The sequence below is a fragment of the Leiobunum rupestre genome, chromosome 2, assembly GCF_980474605.1.
Source record: "Leiobunum rupestre chromosome 2, qqLeiRupe1.1.hap1, whole genome shotgun sequence".
NCBI classification, from domain to species: Eukaryota; Metazoa; Arthropoda; class Arachnida; order Opiliones; family Sclerosomatidae; genus Leiobunum; species Leiobunum rupestre.
Window position 1 is genome coordinate 38,228,411 of NC_143385.1, and position 22,951 is coordinate 38,251,361.

Sequence of the window (22,951 nt, forward strand, 5' to 3'; positions counted from 1 at the left end):
GCCTGTGTATTTAGGGATTGTCGATTATTTGTTTAACGTACAGTGTAGACTGTAGGTGTCCGCCGCCGCCGGTCGATCGTTCGATTACTCTCGAACCGTTTGAGACACACAATGAAACGATACGTCAATCGATTAGACGTAGAACACTGTCTTCGCCATTGCTAATTAACTTGTTCATTAACCAAATATGCTATTTTCGGTGATTTTCGGTGTATATAAACTTAGGTCCGATAACGTTATAAAAATATTTTGGATAAGGTTAGAATTCAACGGACCGATATCTTCGGGTATATACTCATAAATATTATTTAAGTATGGTTTTTGGAGTACTTTACGCAACCGCAATTTTCGTGGTATTATATTTTTCCTAAAAGTCCGATGTTCATGAAAGTTATATTTTTGTATAGCTGTGGTTGCCATATAACTTAGAATTGCAATTAATAAAGGCCTAACGTTGACCAGACACCTCGCTTTTGATCTGGGCAACGCGAGGCCATTAATAATTGCAATTCTAAGTTATATGGCTACAGCTATACAAAAATATAACTTTCTTGAAAATCGGACTTCAATTAAGCAAAGTAATTTACTTTGCTTTATTTTAATTCTAAGTAAGGGTTTTCGGACAGCAAAGCGACATAACGTCCTAAATACGCGCTTATAGAGGTCCAAACGAGCGTTCTATCTGTGGCGTTTTCAAGGTCTCTTAAATGTATGACGAGAAGTAACAAATAAGTGTGACATTGGTGACTGATCGGAGCAGTATAGAGTGTTGTCGTCTGATACGATTTGGAAAACTTGTAACGTCACAGCTGTAGTGTTAATAGTGGCCGCCATGACAGTTACCGTTTTTTTATCAATAGGCTAATTACAATGGTAACGTCGCAGGGTTTCCAGACGAAACACTCTATTCAATGATGAGTACACATTTTTGATACAGGGCGATGGTTTTATATTGGGCTGTGGTTATTAATTATGTTGCAGACTTTCCGGCGGAAATTTCGATACCGGGTGAATGTTATATATAGGGGTCATTCCATGACAAAACGCCTGCCACAGAACACCCGACCCCTTTCGATTTTGCCCAAATTTTGTATACAAGGTTTTTTGGGCCTAGGAAAACGATTTTGACAGTTTCATAACGATCGGTTCAGCCGTTTACGAGATACAGCATACGCGTTTTTTCAAAAGTACGCCTTGACCCCCTAAATGTTTTCTACTATATCTTAAGACATAATTATCGCAAAATCACATGTAATACCTCATTTTAAAGACAATGCGCACCCTAATATGAATATTTAATCAGAGTTGTCATTTGACGTAAATGTCATTAAAATCTGGGCCTTTAAATAATTTGACCTTTGACCTTGCCCAGACACCTCAGTCGTAGGTCAACGATTTTAGCATTTTTAAAATTCCCACTATCGAATACATAATAATCACTCAAAATCTCAAAGTAATATTTGTAGTTTTCGAGATATTAATTTTTGAAATTTACCCCTCAAATTAATGAAAATGCTATTTTATACACGAAACTAGTTGACCTACTAAATAAATTAAAAATATTGTTATTTTGGTAATTTTGAGTTTAGAATATCAAATACACTAATTCTTAAATTAAGTTGAGTTATTTACATATTATTTTTAGTTTTGCATGTTATCTGTAGACAGAAGACATCACTAAATTGCTTGTCCTTAGTATAGTCTGGCGTTCAATATTATTGTAGCGTATCTTACTGCACCCTAAAATGGAAATGTGCTAGATATCTCAAGAAAACCCAATATTGCTCTTAGTCATATCGATTACGTTTTTAATAACGTAAAAATGTTTTAATATCTTTTTAATATATAATAGTTATAATTGAGTAGTTAAATATATTAACAGCGATAATTGAGTAGCGAAATAGAATTTATTTAACTGTATATTCTCGAACAAAGCCCTGAAATGGATCGAAATTGTTCGTTTTGGAGAGACAGTAGTAAATGTCATTTGCAAACACTTTCGAAAACAGTTGGTATCAACAACCATCTGTCCGAGGATGACAAATTAGTTCTTAGCAGCCGAACAGCTATAGCTATGTCCAAAATAAGAAACATATGGCGTCACCATGAAGAACTTTTTATGAAAAGGTATTCAACGAGTCAAAAGAAGTGTATGAATCCTTTTGGGACTCACGACGCTGAAAGAAAGAGTGGACTAAAAACTATTTCATTGGATTTGTTCAAAAAATTAAAGTTACGAGGAATTGAAGTTATCGCTGGAAATAAGTTGTGCATCCAGTGTTTTATGTCTGCTGGAAAAAAAGTAAAGGATGAACTCCAAATACAGTTGGACGTTTCAGAAGTTCACACTGCACAAGAATCACAAGAAAGCGATTCTTTTTCATTTAGTCAACCTTGTTCATCGGGAGATGCGACGCAAGACGACAAAGCTATAGCTTTAGTGGCAGTTAACGAAACTCTAATAAACTTGGGAGAATCTCCTGTTAAAAGAAGTAAGAAATATATTCAATTTGAAAGAATTATATATGTATACATATATAAATACATATATTTTTTAACTTTTGTACAGAAGGTTTGTCATCTCGCCAAAAAACAATTCTAAGCAGGACTAAGTTAAACGCTGTGAACAATTCATTGAAACGCAAATTAGAAGAGTCAATGGAAATTTCTCTTGATGAAACAGACGATAATATGGTTACGGACGATGTTTTTAGAAAGCTCGAAGAACATCGATTATATGAGAATATTTTGAACGAACTGAGAGAGAAATTCAATAACTCCAAGACATCATACGGCGAAAAGCTTCAGATCCTGACCTTGTCACCATTTGGAATACAACGCACAATGGAGGAATTTGGAGCACCAGAATACATGGTCAAACGAAGCAGGAATCTTAAATCTAGTCAAGGAATTCTTTCGCTACCAGAGAAACAATCGAAGGGATTAATATTGACCGAAGACGTTAAATCAAAGGTCGTTGAATTTTACGAAAATGACGATAACAGTCGTATGACACCTGGACAAAAGGAGTTTGTGTCAGTTAGAAACCACGAGACAGGTCAAAAAGAACATCATCAAAAGAGGCTTGTACTGCTGAACCTGAGAGAGCTCTATAACAAATTCAAGGAAGAGCATAATTTGACGTTAGGATTTTCGTCATTTTGTTATCTACGACCACCTTGGTGTGTATTAGCAGGTTCGTCAGGTACACATTCAGTGTGTGTCTGCACCTATCACCAAAATGTCAAGCTAATGATATCAGCTCTACCGTCTCCTTGTCCTTTAAAATGTGATATCGATTTCATGGCGCTCACCGTGTGTGACACTCAAAACAGGAATTGTATGATGAGGGTGTGCAAGGACTGTCCTGGGAAAAATGGTCTACTTGAAAATGAATATTTAACGAACCTTTTAGAAGATTTTGAAAATATAAAGTTCATGCAATGGGTGACAACTGACAGCACAAAGCTCATGACCTTGAGCGAGAGTGTTGAAAACTTTTTCGACTCTTTGGCCATTAAACTACTTGAACTAACGCGTCATCATTACACATCTAAGTCGCAATCTAATTATCTTAAAAACCTCAAAAAAACTCTAAAACCTGGTGACGTAATTGTTCTCGGTGATTTTGCGGAGAACTATTCCTTCGTAATTCAAGACGAAGCACAAGGGTTCCATTGGGACAATTCTCAAGTGACAGTGCATCCCTTCGTAATCTACTTCAGGGTAGTCGAAAACGGAGAACTTAACCACTTAAATTTTTGTATTATCAGTGATACCAGAACACATACAACCAATACTGTTCACAGTTTTTTAACTTATCTAATTCCAAATATAAAAACACATGTTCCTAATGTTAGAAAGCTAATTTATTTTACGGATGGATGTGCTGGACAGTATAAAAACAAATACAACTTTTCTAATCTCTGTTGCCACAAACAAGATTTTGGTTTGGACGCTGAATGGCATTTTTTTGCCACATCTCATGGCAAGGGACCTTGTGACGGAATTGGCGGAACAGTGAAGCGTAAAACAGCAAGAGTCAGTCTTCAGCGACCAGTGACTGGACAGATTTTGACTCCAACAGATATGTTTAATTTCTGCCTATCAAACTTCGAAAATATCAAGTTCATCTATGTTAAAAACGAAGAAATTGAGCGACAAAAGGAACTTTTAAAAGAAAGGTTTTCTAAAGCCATAACAGTAAAAGGAACTCGAGGGTTTCATAAATTCGTTCCGAAATCGTTAAATGAAATCATGGTTTCTCCGTTATCTAATGACGATTCGCTAACCACAGTTAAGGTTTCGACTTTAGAATTGTCAGATACTCGAAATCAAGAGGCTGAAAACTTTAAAGTGGGAAATTTGGTAGCCAGCGTCTACAAAGGCCAACTTTACGTTGGATTAATTGAGGAAGTATCAGAAGAGTTTGGAGACTTCTTTGTAAACTTTTTGCGTCCCCCTGGTATTTCGGACAAATACACATGGCCCAGAAGGATCGATAGCAGTTGGGTGTCAAGTGAAAATGTTCTATGTGCAATTGAAATTCTTGTAGGTTTACCAAATTCGAAAGGCTATCAAATCAAAGAACACGATAAAAATAAAATTACCAAAGCCTTTTCCATGTATAAAGAAGTTTAAGCTGTTTTGTGTAAATAAAAAATTAATTGGTGTGTAAACTATAAAAATAAATGGTTTTGGTATTTCATTTTGTGTGTGGTGGGGTAAATTTCAAAAATTAATATCTCGAAAACTACAAATATTACTTTGAGATTTTGAGTGATTATTATGTATTCGATAGTGGGAATTTTAAAAATGCTAAAATCGTTGACCTACGACTGAGGTGTCTGGGCAAGATCAAAGGTCAAATTATTTAAAGGCCCAGATTTTAATGACATTAACGTCAAATGACAACTCTGATTAAATATTCATATTAGGGTGCGCATTGTCTTTAAAATGAGGTATTACATGTGATTTTGCGATAATTATGTCATAAGATATACTAGAAAACATTTAGGGGGTCAAGGCGAACTTTTGAAAAAACGCGTATGCTGTATCTCGTAAACGGCTGAACCGATCGTTATGAAACTGTCAAAATCGTTTTCCTAGGCCCAAAAAACCTTGTATACAAAATTTTGGCGAAATCGAAAGGGGTCGGGTGTTAAAATTAAAAAAAACTAGGTCGTTTTGTCATGGAATGACCCATAGGTCTGTGATTATTCAGAATGCTGGCAACTTTCTGGCGCGAATTTTTATACAGGGTGAAAGTTTTATATCGAGCCATGATTATTTACCACTTTTGGATAAATTAGGATTCAGCGGAGCTATATTCTTCGCGTATGATTTTTCACTATTTTGGAGACTTTCTGGCGCGAATTTTGATACATGGTTAATGTTTTAAATCGAGCTACAAGTATTTACTACTTATGGTGCAACTTTTGATACAGGGTGAATGTTTTATATCGGGCTTCGATTACTAGTTATTTTCAAGACATTTAGGTGATAATTTTGATACAGGGTGAATGTTACAGGCTTTCTGGTGCGAATTTTGATAAATGGTTAAGGATTTTGTCGGACTGTATTCTTAGCACAAAAGTGGGATTGCGTGTACCAAGATGTCCGTGACATCTTGTTATTCACAATGGGCTTTTTGGTGGCTCTACTCAAAAATTATAGGTAAAAAGTGAAATAAATCTCACCTAGATATAAAATATTTGTTATGCAATAAGTAAGGACCTCAATGAAGAAATGTGATCTGAAAATATTGTAAGTCGGTACCATTTTATGAAAATAAAAATAACACCAATTAATAACGTACCATTTTATTAACAAATTACTTACAACTAGTTCAATCAACTAGTGTAGGAAAAAACTTAAGACATTTAGTTCATATTGCGAAAACAAATGTTTTATTTTGGTGGTTTTTTTAACGCGATCAATCATTTTTCTAATATATCTACCTAGAATTTACTCCAGAAATTTAGTTGAATTGATTTAGAAGGATGAAAGTGAGTCGTTAAACATTTAATCTTTAATTTTTATCTTCTAGAAATTTATATTCTCTAAACGTTAGCAAATCGGCCACATGCTTTAAAGTTATACTGCTCCGACGATATCTAAGAATGGCTCCGGCTATAGAGAACATTCGCTCAATGCCAGCGGAAGCAGCGGGTATGGACAGAACGTGTCTTGCCAATTTTGCCAGGTTGGGAAACCTGCTTTCGTTCATGCGCCAATAATCGAGGGCACTAACATCGTCTTGCTCCAAAATTCCTTCCGCTAAATAGCTCTGAAGCTCATTTTCTGGTTTTGATACAGCATTTTTCGAATTAGACGGCGCTATCAACTTTGGAAATACTTTTGACGGCTGACCCATATTTGATTTTGTTTTACGCGGTTCCTGCGTATCAGGTGTTTTTGCAAAAAAAACTTCGAACTTTGGTAAGAGCGGTCTCAAGGCTTGGAGTTCTAAATTCTCCTAAATCCCAGGAAGGATTGCTGTAAATGTCTATTTATGAAAATAAATTAGTGAAATGTTCGATGGTTTATAAACCGACTACATGACCTTTCGCTTTGCTCTGTCTTGAACTGGAAGAGGACTGCTTGCAAGGCATATGTGCTATACAGTCAACCTATTTCCAGTTAAAAACAGAGGAAACCTAAAATTCCGGTTTTTGGCTTTTAACTAAATATAAATTAAATCATGTACCTTGAAACACGGTTGTTTTTTGTAGCGGAACCAACATTGCAGCAATGTCCTCGGCGAATATGGTAGAAATACGATTCAATAGTTCTTGTTTCAAAATGGGGAAACTATGAGAGTTCGTTTCGCGAATCTGTACTACTACAGATAGAATTTGCCCTATGACGAGATGCGCGGTTGGTCCGTTTGTTTGAAAATTAAGGTCCGTTGCAACCTTTATTGGCTTCAACAAAGCCAAAACTTCACTCATCGATTGCTCGAAATTGGCACTTGGGATTTCCAAATTATCGCTTCTCTCGCCTCCTTAATAGTGTCTCGAAGAGCCTGAAGCATTCCACCCTGAATTAGAAATATGTTAAAAGAGCAGAAAATGAATACACTATCGAAGGCCCTATAAAAATATTATATCAAAATAACGTTCACTTAATTTACAAAACGGTGAATAATTAGTTTCATGCCGGAATTTTTTTAGGGTTTCTAGTATCTTCGAGGGAACTGATCAAGAATATGCCGGGTAGCAGACCGACAATATTATTGAGTAATAAAGATAGCGCCAGTTGTCGGAAGAAAACGTGATCAGTACTCTCTAAAAATCAATCAAAAACACCGTTGCCATCTTAAAATTGAGGGTTACGTAAAAAACTTCTGAACGTAACTCCCTGAACAACACAACCACAGTAAAAATTCCGAAACTAAAATCAGACAATCGTGCTATTAACGAATATACGGCATTCCACCGAGCACCCCCTATTGCCTTTATGTCCAATTGTTGAGGGGAATGTTCTTTGAACTTCTCCGTCCACTTAGGAGAGCGACGAAGAAAAGAAATCCACGAGCTTATCATTTTCTTGGTTTTCTTACACTTTTCTATCGCGCCATTTACTACGAATAATAATAAATAATCAGCTAGGCTAATACCCAAGGCACCACCTAAAGCCCCATTTTCATGCTCGCTGGTAGCGGGTAAAAATCATCAAAATTCGCTTCCGCCACTCGCAAGCGTGAAAATAAAGCTAAAATATCTGTTTGAAACAGATCGACGCGGAAAGTGAAAAAGTGTATAGCTGAAGCGGATTTTGACGATTTTTACCCGCTACCAGCGAGCATGAAAATGGGGCTTTAGGCCTAAGTCGTCAAGCGACTTTTGAAGCCTTTAATTCAGGTGGCCGGGTTACAATGCGTAGGAGGGTGGTGGCAAGCCCTGCATGCCACGCGATCGAGCCAACAGCTCCCTACACTAACTATTACCGTTAACCTCAACAAGTTTTTATGTTGGAGAGAATGAGCCATACATCGCTTTCTAATCCATCTCTTTTCGTAATTGATAATTTCATCTAACAAGTCTGTAGCTTCCGCGCGCAAGTTGTCAGTAATCATTTCTTCGCACAGTGGATCCGAAGAAGAGTTTGATTTTTCTCCTCCAAAAGCGAAGGGATCCTTTGTTTTATCAAGCGTGACTCGAGAGAAAAGCGAAAAATCGGTCTTGACGTAGACATTTATTCTCCCTAGTTTAAATACATACATTTTTTATTTATGTGTTTCTAATTTATAATAGTATAATAACCTTTCTGGAAGCAAAACATTACAGACATTTAAGAAAAATTGAAATAATTTCAATATAGGGGCAGGGGCGGCGTTAGGGGTAGGAGACATAGTTTATTGTTTGTTTTCACTGAGGCCCACAAATCGAATTGCGGGAGGCCACGAAAGGGCCTCTTCCAAGTCGATTTTAATAAAACAAAAATATTAGAAAATAACATTTTAAAATAAATTATTCTTTTTTCTGTTTATACATAAAATTAGCAAAACTTAATATTTAAGTCAATATATAAGGGGGCCCACAATTGATACACATTATTTGTCTACACCTAAACATTTTGTGGCGCCATCCCCCCCCCCTCTCTGATAGGGAGTAGGGTCTGTCCATTTGTTACTCTTTGTAAAATACAACTTTTTGCGTTACCTATTTTTGAACAGCGACTTGTTAGACTGATGTTATAGCTCCCTTAAACATAAGAAGCTTAACCTTTAAAGTATATGAAACATTTCAACCTTAGTTTGTAATTGAATGTTCCTCGACAGCCTCCAAGTTCTCAATGGGTTTTTCGTTGTCGCGTTCGGATGCCTCGCCCTCCGATAGACGAGATTCAAGTTCAATTTCCTTAGGCGTCGAAAACGTCATTTCCCAATGTCCGTCGACAACCCCGACCATATTCAACGCTTTAGTTATGTTAGCAGCGTTATCGGCGCAGATGCAAGATACCTGAAATGATGCAACTAGTGGGTATCACTCTTTTAGTGCCCGAAAACATTCTAAAAAATTAAATCTAACCGTAGATGGATCTAGCCCTACTTCTTCCAAAATAGCCATAATTTTTCTTAAAATATTTTCACCAGTGTGATTTTGTGGAAAATGAGAGAAAGCCAATAGCAAATTTTGGAAATTCCAATTTTCGTCAATAAACTGTACTCGACAGCCGATTACAGACTGACGCTGCCTACTCGACCAAATGTCCAAGGTTAAGTGCACTTCTTTTGGTTTGAGAGAGGCGAGCAACACCTAAAACAGTATGTTTACGCTTACAATATGTCTCAACACTTGGGCGGCTACCTCACCTTCATTTTGGGAATTAAATCCTTTGCCACTCTTTCCTCCAAATCTCGCACAATGGTGCGTCTCGAAGGGACCGTTAGTTCCGTGTCAACTGCTTCGATTACCATTTTAAAACCTCGGCCTTCGACCACCGAAAATGGCACTCCGTCAAAAGAAATCCAATCAATAAAAGCTTTTCGAAAAGCTTATTGCCTGGGAGTGCTCTTGGCTAATTTTGGAACTTTCTTTTGACGCCTTTTTGGAGAAATTTTTAGTTTCGCTTTATTTTTGGCGCCTTTTTCTCGAAGAACCATTTGGTGTATTTGCTATAAAAAAACAATAACTTTATCAATAAACTTTTCTCTACTGAAATAAATAAATTTCAGCGGCTGCCAGTGAACGCGTCGCTCCTTCGTTTGTAATTTCAGCGGCTGCCAGTGAATGCGTCGCTCCCTCGTTTGTAATTTTAGCGGCTGCCAGTGAACGCGTCGCTCCTCCGTAGGTAATTTCAGCGGCTGCCAGTGAATGCGTCGCTCCCTCGTTTGTAATTTTAGCGGCTGCCAGTGAACGCGTCGCTCCTCCGTATGTAACTTCAGCGGCTGCCAGTGAACGCGTCGCTCCTTCGTTTGTATTTTCAGCGGCTGCCAGTGAATGCGTCGCTCCCTCGTTTGTAATTTCAGCGCCTGTCAGTGAACCAGGCGACCCTTCGTTCGCCAAATAAGCGGCTGACAGTGATCGCTTTACCTCTTCGTTCGCGCCGTAAGCGGCTGCCAGTGAGCGTGATCTCTTTCCATTGGGGCCCTAAGCGAAGCGCTTCTTAGCCTAGGATGGTTTGCTTGCAGTAGTGAGAACAATTATTGCCAGTGCGAAATTCATCTGTCTCAGATTGAACGAGATCTCTCTTCTATACCCATAATCTACTCTACGTTTTCAATAGTTCATTCCAAAAGTGAGCGAGTTTTCCCGGCTTGAAAGCTCACGTTATTAAACTGAAAATGTGATTTTGCCCAGGTCTGACACGGACGCTTTACCCCGAGACCATGGGTGGTTGGAATCTCCTTTAAATTTCCTTGGGTTAATTTTCATTAATTTTTATATACATATACGTAATAATCGAAACCGCGCTATGAGGGAAACCGCGCAAATGGGAACTGCGCTAATAGGCGTATACCTTCGTTGTTGGATCTCAGAAAGTTGACTTCGAGAATGCGTGACTTATCATCCGACCTTTAATTAATAGTCTAAATTATAAATTATTCCCAATTTATTTAATTCGTTATTAACTAACATTCTAGAATAGTCCTCGGTTTAGTGGTAGTCTAAGATGTTAAAGAGATGAAGTTGTACGGCAAATAAACCTCCTTATATAATACTCATCGGAATTTTTTTACGAAGTTATTTTATCTATGGTTCCTATATTGCGCAATCTATCTTTTTATCCATTATCATTTACGTTAATTTAAGCCTTTTTAGGAAATATTCCTTCTTTTCTTCGAAAGAAATGATAATCGTCGTAATATCGCTTTTCTCATCTTAGATTTACGTCCCGTATACCTACCTGGTGCGGATGAAAACCGGGACCTCGTCTTATCGCTGACCTTTATTTCGCTTCCTTATTGCACCCCGTCAATAAATCTCCGGCTGGCTCCGATTGTCACTTCAACGGTCTCTCTCGTAATCACGATGCCGACCCGTACTTTTTTATGGGACCCCATGCCATACCCTTTTGGGTATTTCCGTAAACTTCCGACGCGTACCGATGAAACGCGCGTATAAACAAGCCACTTCTTTCTGGCGCGGTTAAAATCCGAGACTGCCCGAACCTCTATGCCATACCTCGTCATCAAACTCATTTTCCTCCTCGTACGATAGCGCTCCTGGTCATTAAGACTATGGCCGGCTTCGTTTGCCCCTTCGCGTTTTCGACGGTCTTTGTCATATTCTCGATGCCGGAAAATGTACCCAGATGGAGCCATCGCTGCTTCGAGGGTAATTCCAGCACCCCGTTGATTCTCTATGGAGTGTGCACCCCGTACATACCCTATGGTAATTTTGCACCCGGTGGTCCAGAACTCTTACTTTTTACCAATCGATTTAAAACGACTTTAGGTCAGCGTTGATAAAATACTACTTCTCAAAACAAAAAAAAACTCTTTAATAAATGGGAATAATATCATTATACAAAACCATTATATAGAAAAGTAATTTCCGCATTTAAGTGCCTTTTTGTGTTAATTCAATCGACAATTTCCCTGTTAAAGATTGCTTCCAGCAAAGCTCGCCACTGCTATTAAATGTTTTTCTTTGGATGAAATTAAACACAAACTATCTCAATCGCATTCTTTACTTTCCAAACTAACGGCGCACGGTGACTCGCCAAGCTTCTCTAACAAGAAATATGGCAGTCACAAAGGTAAATAAATAACTTCCAAGTTTTAGAAAGTAAAGCTTCTCCGTGTTAAATTGTGTTTGCGTGCCAAACACCATAAAAGAAATTTCAAACTACGTATTGCAATTTTTCTCTTTTCTTAGACGACAAAAGTTTAGTTCAAGAACGTATAGCTTTGACAGGTAAGCAACCAGGTAAAATGTTTATCAATTGATTTAGGAGATCTATTGTTAATGTAACCTTTCCTTACTGCAATAAATCCTCATCAATTTCAATTAAGGACGTCGGTTAGGATATTGTTAATTTCAACTTAACTTTATTTTTTCGATGACAATTGATAAGTAAATTGTAGGTTATATGTGCATATATTTAAAACTTTCATTAAGGCTTAAGCCTTAGTCTGACTAGTTTCGGCTAGCTTTTGGAAAAATCGATTAGCAGCATTAATATTTATTAGTATACTTATGCGCAGACTGATTGATTTAATTTGTATTTTTAAAAGCTTATACTGTTGCTTATCACATTTACTACTAACGTCGTAAGATACATGTATATTACACCTCTAAGAGACGTAACCAACTTAATACAATAAAATAATAGTTACAATGGGCGTTGCCATTTGCTGTGCTAAGAAGGTCAGGTAATAAGACGATACTTTTATGGCGATTAATACCCTAACACAGTCCTTTAATTGCATAATGCTTGCAGTCTATTCTGAGATGTGCTGCTTCGATGTCCAGTGCATGATTTCTATTTAGCCTTTCTGACCTAGTTGTTTCTCTGTTTAGGAAATATTAAACGCTTCTGGTTTCATGTTAAAGGTTTGAAGGTCGTTGAAGATTTTCCCAGTTGCTTCGAGATGTATCTCAGAGTTGCCCTACACGAGGTTTGGTTTTGTCCAAAACTTAATTATCCGACGATGACCATCAACGTATATCACGTATGTTTAAACCTTTTAGGCCCTCGGATATTTATATGTTGAGAAGAAACAGGCTTCGGAGGGATATTTTCTTTCAGGACCAATGAGCTGCGTTCTCGACTTTCTCACATACAGTGTTAACTTCACGTAAGTAAAAGGTCGTTATTTTTTCTTAAAAGAAAATGTAAAATTCTATTCTTTTTGATCTTTGGGTATGAGGCCGGGTTAAGCTTATGATAATTAAGTTTTGTTTAAGGAATCGAAATCTGCTTCAAATATTAACATTCGGTGTTAGACCGATTACTATAAAACTCTTCAGTTTTCTTATAATTCTACATATGGCAGAACAGGGTAAATCTCTCCTTTATACTATAATGTTGGCCTACTTTCATGAGAAGATTTTTAAAAAAACTAAATGGTCGTGTTTTTTGGGATAGTATTTTACAAATGCTAAACTAGATTGCAGTTTGGCCACATTTTAAAATGGGATTTGTTATTTTCATTAAATTATATTTAAAAGGCACATAATAGACAATTTTCAATCGAACTTGGCATTTGTCTTTAATACTTCTAATTTGCTTTGTTTTTAAATTATTAAAAAATTAAATTTATTTGTTGATCGAAGATTTTAACGTCAATGTATCGTTAACAAATAATTCAGCGCAAAGCTGATAAAGTTCTTCTCGCAACTGGCTAAAATCATTTCAAAACCTTCGTGAAGTCTCACCTTTAGTTATTCAAAAGAATGTGATTATTAAACTTTTAACTGCATTGAGTTAATATTACAGAGCTATAATGAAGTACCCAGCAGACAGTAGTTTAGGAATCAAAGATGCGAAGGGAAATTATTCTGGAGTTGTTGGACAGATTCAAAGGGGGGTAGGTACCATATTGAATAATGTACCCTGAGTATACGACAATTGAGTAGAATATTATTTGGTGGACGTTTTTGCGAATTATACTTTTAGGAAGATATTAATGAATTGAACGTCGCTTTTTGATTGGCAATTTTTCGGGCGCATTAAACGTAAGATGTTTTCGCTATCTCCAAAAAGTCCCCCTAATTGTTTCCGCGACAACCTTCTTTAATGTTCTAATTTTTCGGTGTGTCCGTTAATTTCATTATAAATGCGTAAAATTATTTATTTGAGGTGCATGGATATCTCTGTGTTCATAAGTAAATATTTTTTTGTGAAAAAGTATAAATTTGCTAACAAATCTGAGTTCCATAATTTTCAAAAGCGTAGAGTAGTTTTAGTAAATCATTGACTTGTTTTTTGCGTTTTTATATTATGGCTTCGTTTAATGTTCAGGAAGCAGATATCGCCCTGGTGCCGTACATCATGAATCCAGATCGTGCCGACGTGATGGATTTCGCCGGGGTTTTGCGTGCCGCGACCAGTCGATTTCTGGTTGGTCAAGGAGGCTACGAAGTTGACTCTCTCTCTCTTTATTCAATAAAATAAGTCACGAGGTAAGTTAACGACTTCCTCAAGAACTGAAATTTGGAGCTTCTCCGAAACGGAAGGATTATACAATAGTGAAATTTTTATTAAGAAGTCAAAGAAACTACCACTTTATTTACAAGTTCCATCGGTACTCAATTACCTATAAATATTATCAAATCACATATTTGATAAAACTATCCGCACCGCCTCTAAGCGTTTAACGAGCAGAGATCACAAAATTGACTAATAGAAAAATTAAATTACACATGGCAATGAAACAATTTACAATTCTTGGTTACAATTTCGAGGTGTCCGTTACATTTTCTTGGTAAGAGACATTAAATTTCTTCTCAATAAACTGCTTTTGTTAAAAAATTAAATAACTTTATTTCTGTGCTCACTTCCACACGCATTTTAGCTTAAATAGCCTGATTTAACTAACTCTATAAATTAAATTCCAGGTTTTTGTTCTACTAGCACTCTTCGTTATAATCTACTCGACTATATATTTTGCTTTGGAAAAACTGTTTCATAATTATATGTATTATGCAAGCATAAAATCATTATCCGAAATATTTTGGATATTTATTGGATTTTTGCTTTTTAAAAGGTATTTAAATAGAAATGGTTGACTAAGCAGATTCCCCCGAAACGTTTAGTATCGATATCAAGTAAAAGATTAAACGAAGGTTCAGTTGATTGGGAATCCATCTTTAAGATAGTGTCGTAACATTATGTCGTAAAGCACAAATTAGTTAGCTAATTCCTTGAACAAATAGCCCTTATAAACGCAATCTGTAGGGTTTTATTGGTTTATAAATGATGTAGAACAATATTTGTAGCGTATCTGTTTGGTTGCGCGCGTAGGTACCTCTTCAAAGCTATCAGAGACGGTTTCCTTGAGAATTTTGCTTTCGTTCTGGATCTTCGGAGTGTTCCTCTTCGCCCAGTTTCTGTCCTCTTCTCTCACTGCAACGATGACCAACTTGAAAGCAGACTTCATACGAAATATTTTCGATTTTTCCCGCTATCCCAATCTGCATCCGGTATTCGATAAGAGATCCAACAGGGACGTTTACGTATTAAAGGTAACATTTAAAAATACAAAACATTTCTAGTTAAAGTGAAACTAAGTAATTATTTAATTATTTTTAAAGATAATAAATAGGTTTAGACAATCCGTGGGCATCATGGTTTAGATTTCTCCCGCAATGAGAAGATCGGTTAAAGGAGGGTATCGTATCTTCCAACGAGGGTAAATTTTAATTTTACGCACACAATTTATTATCTGGCCGGTTCCTTTTCAACTCAGGGGATGAGCAGATCATGAGCCGAATTAGTCAAAGCGACGAAAATGGTATTAGCGTATCATATTGAAATTACCTTTCACAAAAATTGAGCAATAAATGTATTGTTCTGGTATTATTTTGGTGGCTAATCTCAATACACTCCACATTGAATAAATAATTTTTGTTTGTTTATTTAAAGTCTTAGGAACTTGAAGTAAAAAATTAAAATAATTTTGGTGCATTTCCTGTTTCAATAAGATAAAGATATTTCGAATCAGATGTTTTTAACCGATACTTTTTTTGTGCTAAAGAGGATACAAAACAATATCTTTGAAAATTTTGAGATATGATACATTTATTTTTCACCCACTGGAAGTTTTATTAAATTAAAAAATTAATTATATTAAAAATCATAAGGCATTTTGCTTTTTCAATAAAATATTTTATTAGACCAGAAATATATATTCTTAACACGTAAATTATTTTCGTGTTGAGAGAAGGCACCCGTCCTTAGTAAAACTTATCGTTATTGGTAATTTAATTAACAATTAAATCATTTCAAAATGATTGTGCAATTAGCTTTCTTATTAACATAATGAATTAAGGGACCAGAAATATTATTTTCTTATAAAACATTTTGGGATTTATAAAAACATGCTTGAAACTAAGACCTAGGCTGAGATTTTTGTCACAAATAGATTCAAGGAAAATAATAATAATAATTGATCTTAATAACTTAACCAGCTCGGCTAAATAGTCAAATGAAATAGACGTTATTGGCTGAATGATACCTTTACCGTTGTTTTTTTCTGTGTGGGCAGCGTTGATCTACACTTTTAGCAGAGAGGCCTTATCACAATACAGGTTGCAGTGATAGAGAACAAAGTTGCTTTACGTACTGAGTTTGGAAGTTTAAATGCAGTTTGGGACTTGTATGACCTTTAATTAATTCTTTTTTATTTTGGTTTATTCAGAATGCTAAAGAAGAGTGTTTGAAAACCATCTGGAAACGTATGCAGCACTGAACAATTTTTCAGAGGGATATTTAATTTTTGTACACTGAGTCTAAAACGTCTTCAGCCGTTGCGATTTTTACGTTTTTGCTCGAAACGTCACACGTGTAAGAGGTAGCTTAGGCTTTTACATGAACTTTTCCTTTCACGCCGAGTCATTGATTTTTGCCAAAATGTTTTATTTTCGGAGGGAAAGACAAATGTCGTTTTTAGAAACTTTTTTTAATATGGCCTTTACGCCCCTGAAACTGGCATTGTTGGATTCAGAGGGGTAGAATCTAATTAAGAAAGTGTCATTTATATCGCTTTACGACCAACGGTTGATTGGTTATTGCCGTTTGAAAATTTTTGACACTGTTTGCGAAACTCTAAAAACGCTAATAACAATTTTGGCATTCCGTTCTAAGAAACACCAATAACCAACAACAAATAAAACTTAACATGAATATATATATATAGAATAGCGCTGCAACGAATATGAAAACAATGAAATAAGTTTGGTGTTACCACTTCCACCTTACTTCCCAATATCGTCTTGGTCGTAAATAGCGGCCATCGAAGGTAACATCGAATCTTGAAGAATTTGGATAAAGGACCGAGCATTTAAACGTTCAACGATACGCCTTAGGATTCCAGCTTGTCCGTCTCATGAACAGCACCATACGTTTACGGAGAAGCGACCGCTGCGTTTCGTCCTGGTTTTGTGTCTCGTGTATCTCCTCTGTTTACGACGCGACGTCGCGTCATCCAGACAGACGGATAATTAGAGGAAGTGTGAAACGACTGTAACAAAAACAAATATTAAACGAGACAGCAATTCTCGAGGCCAACGTAGGAGCTGAAGGAGTAAAAATAGAAGGATTTTAATTATTTTGTTCGAGAACCTTCGAAACACAAGAATTGAAATGCGGAATGGCACTAAACGTAGCGTTAGATTATCTGGATTTTCTAACGCTGACAACGTGCCAACCATTAACGAAGAACGACGTATTCGATTTAAAATTCTGCGACAAGGAGGAGCTACTTGGAATGCAATAGTGGCTGCCGTTAATTGCTCGGTAGCTGGTGCAAAATATCGTTACGCACAGTTTATCCGTCATGGCACCTAGGAGCAACAAACACAACACCCCACACAAGGAGAACGCAACCCGTCAAAAGTCGTGGATTTTCTTGTGTACGTTTTTCATTGGCTAGACGCTTTAGCGCCTGCTGCCGTCGGAAAGGGAAAATTCGGAAATTGTCTTCCCCCCGCCCGTAAAACGTTCAGCGTAAAGCCTTGTGACGCTCGTCCAAAGAAATTCGTACACAACCCTTCGTTAGCGTGTTTAAAGGCTAGCTGCGTTCTCCTTGTGTTTGTTGCTCCTAGATGGCACTGTAACGGTAAAAACCAACTAAACTAGATAATTTTAATTTGTTTTTAATGTGTATTTAGGACCGTCGTAGGAGTGGTCGACCGCCAAAATTATTCGCGGCCGAACGTCGAGATTTGACTAGAGACTCCGTTAGAAAAAAGTGGCTCTCTTAGAAAACTGAGGGAGTATTGCCGACTACGTGGCGTGGTAGTACCACTTGAAACCGTGAAGGCGAAACTGAGGAAAGCTGGATTACGTCATCATCGTTCGTTCTGCAAACCATTCCCTACACTGAGGCACAGATAATTTCGACTACAATTTTGCGAATTCGTTCCGTCGAAGATTGAGGGAGTGCGTCACAAGGAGGGGGGACACGATTTCATACTAAATTTAATGTTTTTGTGAATTTCAAATGAAATTGTTTTATTTCTTGATGGAATGCGAATTAATTTTGTTTTAATTTTCGAAAAATAATTAACTTTTTAATATTTTTGAAATTTCCGTTTTCAATTATTTTATTGAAAAAATACAAACGATGTCTTATTCTCACGCATATTCTTTTCATTGTAATACACATTTAAAAATTCTGTAAAGTGGTCGATTTTGAACACGCCACTTACTGTATTTCCTCCAAGTGTATAAAATACGATTGCATCTTAGCAATTTCCTTTCAATATAATATTCGACACGAATTAAAATCTACTTTAATTGGCGAGAAAATTCACACATTCTGAAGACATTGTATCGCTAGGATGTGACGACCAAAAAAGATCTTTTTAACTCTGCCCTTCTATATTTAATGGCAAGTGTTAGAATATATTTTGGAGTTTTTGGTAATTCCTATTTGGCCTTGAAACCATAATTACGTTTATTTTTAATCGTTCTTGAATTATTACTTTGTGTCGAGTCGAGACTATATAAATAAAGCAGCGACAATTAAATAATTATCGGGATCAGTTTCAAAAGTGAATTTAAATATATTTCAGCGGCAGTGAGAATGGTTGATACCATAAGTCTATAATATTTTTCCATAAGTTTGTCACTTTGGAGAATATTTAACTGAGATTTAGTTACGAAGTGACGTCACCAAAAAAAGAAAATCTCCCCGTAGCGAGGCGCTGTCATAGTTACGAAGTCAAAGGCTATTTGTAACGCTGGAGGTTGCGGACGCAAAACGGCGTCGAAGCCCGTAATGCAGTCTGTCTTGTAAATAGACCTCAGTAAAACTAGCATGTGATAAGTAGAAAGTGTCACACTAATATGTATTATATTATACACTTATGTTAATACACATCGAAAAATTTAAAACCAAAATAATACATATATTTAAGGATAACTTTACAAAACTATTAACAAAATTTAAACTAAACAAATGAAGCTTTTCATTTACAAAGTGATTTGAAATCTTCTAGAAAATAGCTATAGTCAGTTGCAGGCTAAGAAAAACAAAATATAAAGTACAGTCGGCGCAAGGATACCTTAGACCATTTCCGGCCAGTCGACCGCGCGAAATTTGAATTTGACCACTTTACGGTCAATTTAAAATTTCGTAATTTTCATCGTATTTTCGCGCCATCTAGGAACCGAAAGTGCAATCTATTTTTAATTTCATGTTGTCACGAGTTTAATTACTGAATACAGCCAAATTATTTTGATAAAGAAGGTTCGATAATGGAAGCTTCAAATATTGTAAATAGTCCAAGAGGTTACTATAAAAAGCATGATAAAGGTTTATTGTTAACAAGTAAAGAGAAAAACGTAATTTTAAACGTCTATAGCTCATTAAAACAACGTTCTCCCCAAGAAAGCGTGGTAACTATTTTAAAAGAAACTGCCGATTTAACTGGTAAGACGTAGAAATAAATTTACAAAATAAATAATTATACATACTATTTTAAATTTAAGAATGATAGGAATGCCTTATCTTTTAAATTTGCTTGCCACCACAATTATGAAATTAAAAAAAAGGATTCCAAATTTGGTCTCTAGATGGCGCTAAAAGACGACGAAAAGAGCAAAATTCGAATTTGACCGTAAAATGGCCGAATTCAAATTTCGCGCGGTGGAATGACCGGAAACGATCTTAGGCATCCTTGCGCCGATTGTACTATATATTTTGTCTTTCTTAGCCTGCAACTCATTATAATCGTCCTATTCACAACGCCTCTCAAAGATTATTTTCAAATTCAATCGCTAACCTATTTGATAAGTTCTGTCGTTAAAGCGAGCAGACTTCGTTGTCCTCGTCGACCTAGCCCTCGTTGAGCCAAATAAACTTCACTCTCGTTGAAGCTAACGTTCTTTGTTCTCGTAAAAGCGGTCAAACTCTGTCGTCGTTCAAGCTACTAACGTTTGTCGTTGCCAAAGCTAATGGTCTTCGTCGTCGATAAACCTAACAGCGTTCGGCTAGAAAAAGGATACTTTTTACGAGTTTCCCTTCTGGTCTTTAATGTTATTAACTTTTCATTAGCAAAACTATTTCTTTAGAATGTCTTACTAAAACCAGCTAGGTGCAACTGGGTTAAGGGGTAGGAGGAAACCTTTTGTTACGCCACCGATAAACGTTTCAATATTCGGTTTTACCAATTTCCTTATTTCATTGTTTTCATACTCGTCGCAGCGCTATTCCACAGATATTCATATTAAGTTTTATTGGTTGTTGGTTAGTGGCGTTTCTTAGAACGGAATGCCAAAATTGTTATTTACGCCTTTTAGAGTTTCACAAACTATGTCAAAATTTCAAACGGCAATAACTCCTCAACCACTGGTCATAAAGTGATATAAATGACACCATCTAAATATGATTCTACCACCCTGAATCCTACAATGCCAGTTTTAGGGGCGTAAAGGAAATATTTAAAAAGTTTCTTAAAACGACATTTTGACTTTCCTACCGAAAATAAAACATTTTCTCAAAAACCAATGACTCGACGTGAAAGGAAATAAAAAGTTCATAATAAAAGCCTGCGGTTTCATTTTGCTATCTCTTACACGTTTCGAGCAGCAAAAACGTAAAAAGCGCATAAATCGTAACGGCCGAATACTTTTTAGACTGAGTGTACATAGTAATTCTAAGTAATCATTTTATAAATAATTATAATGAAGTGCTACTCCATACGGTATTATCTTCTTAAATGTATTTAATTCTTATAAATAATGTTATTTTCCAGGCATATTTTTAACAGCACGTTTTGAATTTCAATATATTGCGAATATTCGAAGGTGATCATTTCGACTACAAAGAAAAATTCAGAGTTAATTATATACTGGAAAGAGCATCCGCGATGGAAAACCAGCCTGTCACGATCCTAACCTTGCAAAATTTTAAAGGAACTGCTTTGATCTTTGTATCTGGAGTTTGCGGGTCATTCAGCATATATTTAATTGATAAGATTAGAAAGGCGTTGTACAAAATATGGAAATAAATAGCAAATATTATTAAACGTTCAATATTGGAAACGATTTTATCGTTACTTCTGGTTTAAAAAAAACGATTGTTTGTTTTTATGAGCTCTCAGCAAATCTTTTCCATAGTACTTTTGAATGGCAACCAGCAGCTTTAAGAAAATTTAATAATAATTAATATCAGTTAGGCACTACCATAGGCCTAAGTCATCAAGCGACTTTTAAAGCCATTAATTCAGGTGGCCAGGTTACAATGCGTAGGAGGGTGGGGGAAAGCCCTGCATGCCACGTGAGCCAACAGTTATCTACACTAACTTTTACCGTTAACCTCAAATTGTTTTTATGGAAGGGGAAGCCGAAGAGCTCGGGGAAAAACACCTTTAACCAGCGGGGAGAGTTCCGCAGAAGGAGGTTTCACCCAGTGCCACAAACTGTGATCGAACCCAGCTCCTCTTGCTACGAGGCGAAAGTGCTAACCACTCCCCCACCCCACTCTTCTTATTCTACCAGTGCCACAAACTGTGATCGAACCCAGCTCCTCTTGCTGCGAGGCGAAAGTGCTAACCACTCCCCCACCCCACTCTTCTTATTCTACCAGTACCACAAACTGTAATCGAACCCAGCTCCTCTTGCTGCGAGGCGAAAGTGCTAACCACTCCCCCACCCCACTCTTCTTATTCTACCAGTGCCACAAACTGTGATCGAACCCAGCTCCTCTTGCTACGAGGTGAAAGTGCTAACCACTCCCCCACCCTACTCTTCTTATTCTACCAGTGCCACAAACTGTGATCGAACCCAGCTCCTCTTGCTGCGAAGCGAAAGTGCTAACCACTCCCCCACCCCACTCTTCTTATTCTACCAGTACCACAAACTGTAATCGAACCCAGCTCCTCTTGCTGCGAGGCGAAAGTGCTAACCACTCCCCCACCCCACTCTTCTTATTGTACCAGTGCCGCAAACTGTGATCGAACCCAGCTCCTCTTGCTGCGAGGCGAAAGTGCCAGCCACTCCCCCACCCCACTCTTCTTATTCTACCAGTGCCACAAACTGCGATCGAACCCAGCTCCTCTTGCTGCGAGGCGAAAGTGCTAACCACTCCCCCACCCCACTCTTCTTATTCTACCAGTGCCACAAACTGTGATCGAACCCAGCTCCTCTTGCTGCGAGGCGAAAGTGCTAACCACTCCCCCACCCCACTCTTCTTATTCTACCAGTGCCACAAACTGTGATCGAACCCAGCTCCTCTTGCTGCGAGGCGAAAGTGCTAACCACTCCCCCACCCCACTCTTCTTATTCTACCAGTGCCACAAACTGTGATCGAACCCAGCTCCTCTTGCTGCGAGGCGAAAGTGCTAACCACTCCCCCACCCCACTCTTCTTATTCTACCGGTGCCACAAACTGTGATCGAACCCAGCTCCTCTTGCTGCGAAGCGAAAGTGCTAACCACTCCCCCACCCCACTCTTCTTATTCTACCAGTGCCACAAACTGTGATCGAACCCAGCTCCTCTTGCTGCGAGGCGAAAGTGCTAACCACTCACCCACCCCACTCTTCTTATTCTACCAGTGCCACAAACTGTGATCGAACCCAGCTCCTCTTGCTGCGAGGCGAAAGTGCTAACCACTCCCCCACCCCACTCTTCTTATTCTACCAGTGCCACAAACTGTGATCGAACCCAGCTCCTCTTGCTGCGAGGCGAAAGTGCTAACCACTCACCCACCCCACTCTTCTTATTCTACCAGTGCCACAAACTGTGATCGAACCCAGCTCCTCTTGCTGCGAGGCGAAAGTGCTAACCACTCCCCCACCCCACTCTTCTTATTCTACCAGTGCCACAAAC

At 37.5% G+C, this 22,951-nt stretch overlaps 2 protein-coding genes across 3 annotated transcripts; both read right to left on the reverse strand.

Moving 5' to 3' along the window:
• Positions 1-5,890: 5,890 nt before the first annotated feature.
• Positions 5,891-6,992, reverse strand: LOC149957476 (uncharacterized). 2 transcript variants are annotated; one of them, XR_016478223.1, is made up of 2 exons: positions 6,710-6,992; positions 5,891-6,632 (listed from the first exon to the last, which is right to left on the reverse strand). XR_016478223.1 is itself a non-coding variant. In XM_090164820.1 (2 exons), the coding sequence occupies exons 1-2, from the start codon at positions 6,951-6,953 to the stop codon at positions 6,408-6,410; spliced, it is 345 nt and encodes a 114-aa protein (XP_090020946.1). In that variant the 5' UTR covers positions 6,954-6,992; the 3' UTR covers positions 5,891-6,407. The 2 variants fall into 2 exon arrangements, 1 of the variants encoding a protein (XP_090020946.1); XM_090164820.1 differs by having other exon boundaries at positions 5,891-6,508.
• Positions 6,993-8,756: 1,764 nt separating this feature from the next.
• On the reverse strand, positions 8,757-9,777 carry LOC149957477 (uncharacterized). The gene is made up of 3 exons (XM_090164821.1): positions 9,320-9,777; positions 9,036-9,263; positions 8,757-8,966 (listed from the first exon to the last, which is right to left on the reverse strand). Exons 1-3 carry the CDS (start codon positions 9,422-9,424, stop codon positions 8,757-8,759), a joined length of 543 nt encoding a protein of 180 aa, XP_090020947.1. The 5' UTR covers positions 9,425-9,777.
• Between the last annotated feature and the right edge of the window lie 13,174 nt (positions 9,778-22,951).

Excerpts from the sequence above, each read along its gene's own strand:
- LOC149957476 (XM_090164820.1), bottom strand. The coding sequence starts at position 6,953 with ATGAGTGAAGTTTTGGCTTTGTTGAAGCCAATAAAGGTTGCAACGGAC. Across the intron at positions 6,509-6,709 it reads AAAAACAACCGTGTTTCAAG|ACATTTACAGCAATCCTTCC; the intron begins GTACATGATTTA and ends TTTCATAAATAG.
- LOC149957477 (XM_090164821.1), bottom strand. The coding sequence starts at position 9,424 with ATGGTAATCGAAGCAGTTGACACGGAACTAACGGTCCCTTCGAGACGC. Across the intron at positions 9,264-9,319 it reads ATTTAATTCCCAAAATGAAG|GTGTTGCTCGCCTCTCTCAA; the intron begins GTGAGGTAGCCG and ends ATACTGTTTTAG. Across the intron at positions 8,967-9,035 it reads TAGGGCTAGATCCATCTACG|GTATCTTGCATCTGCGCCGA; the intron begins GTTAGATTTAAT and ends GCATCATTTCAG.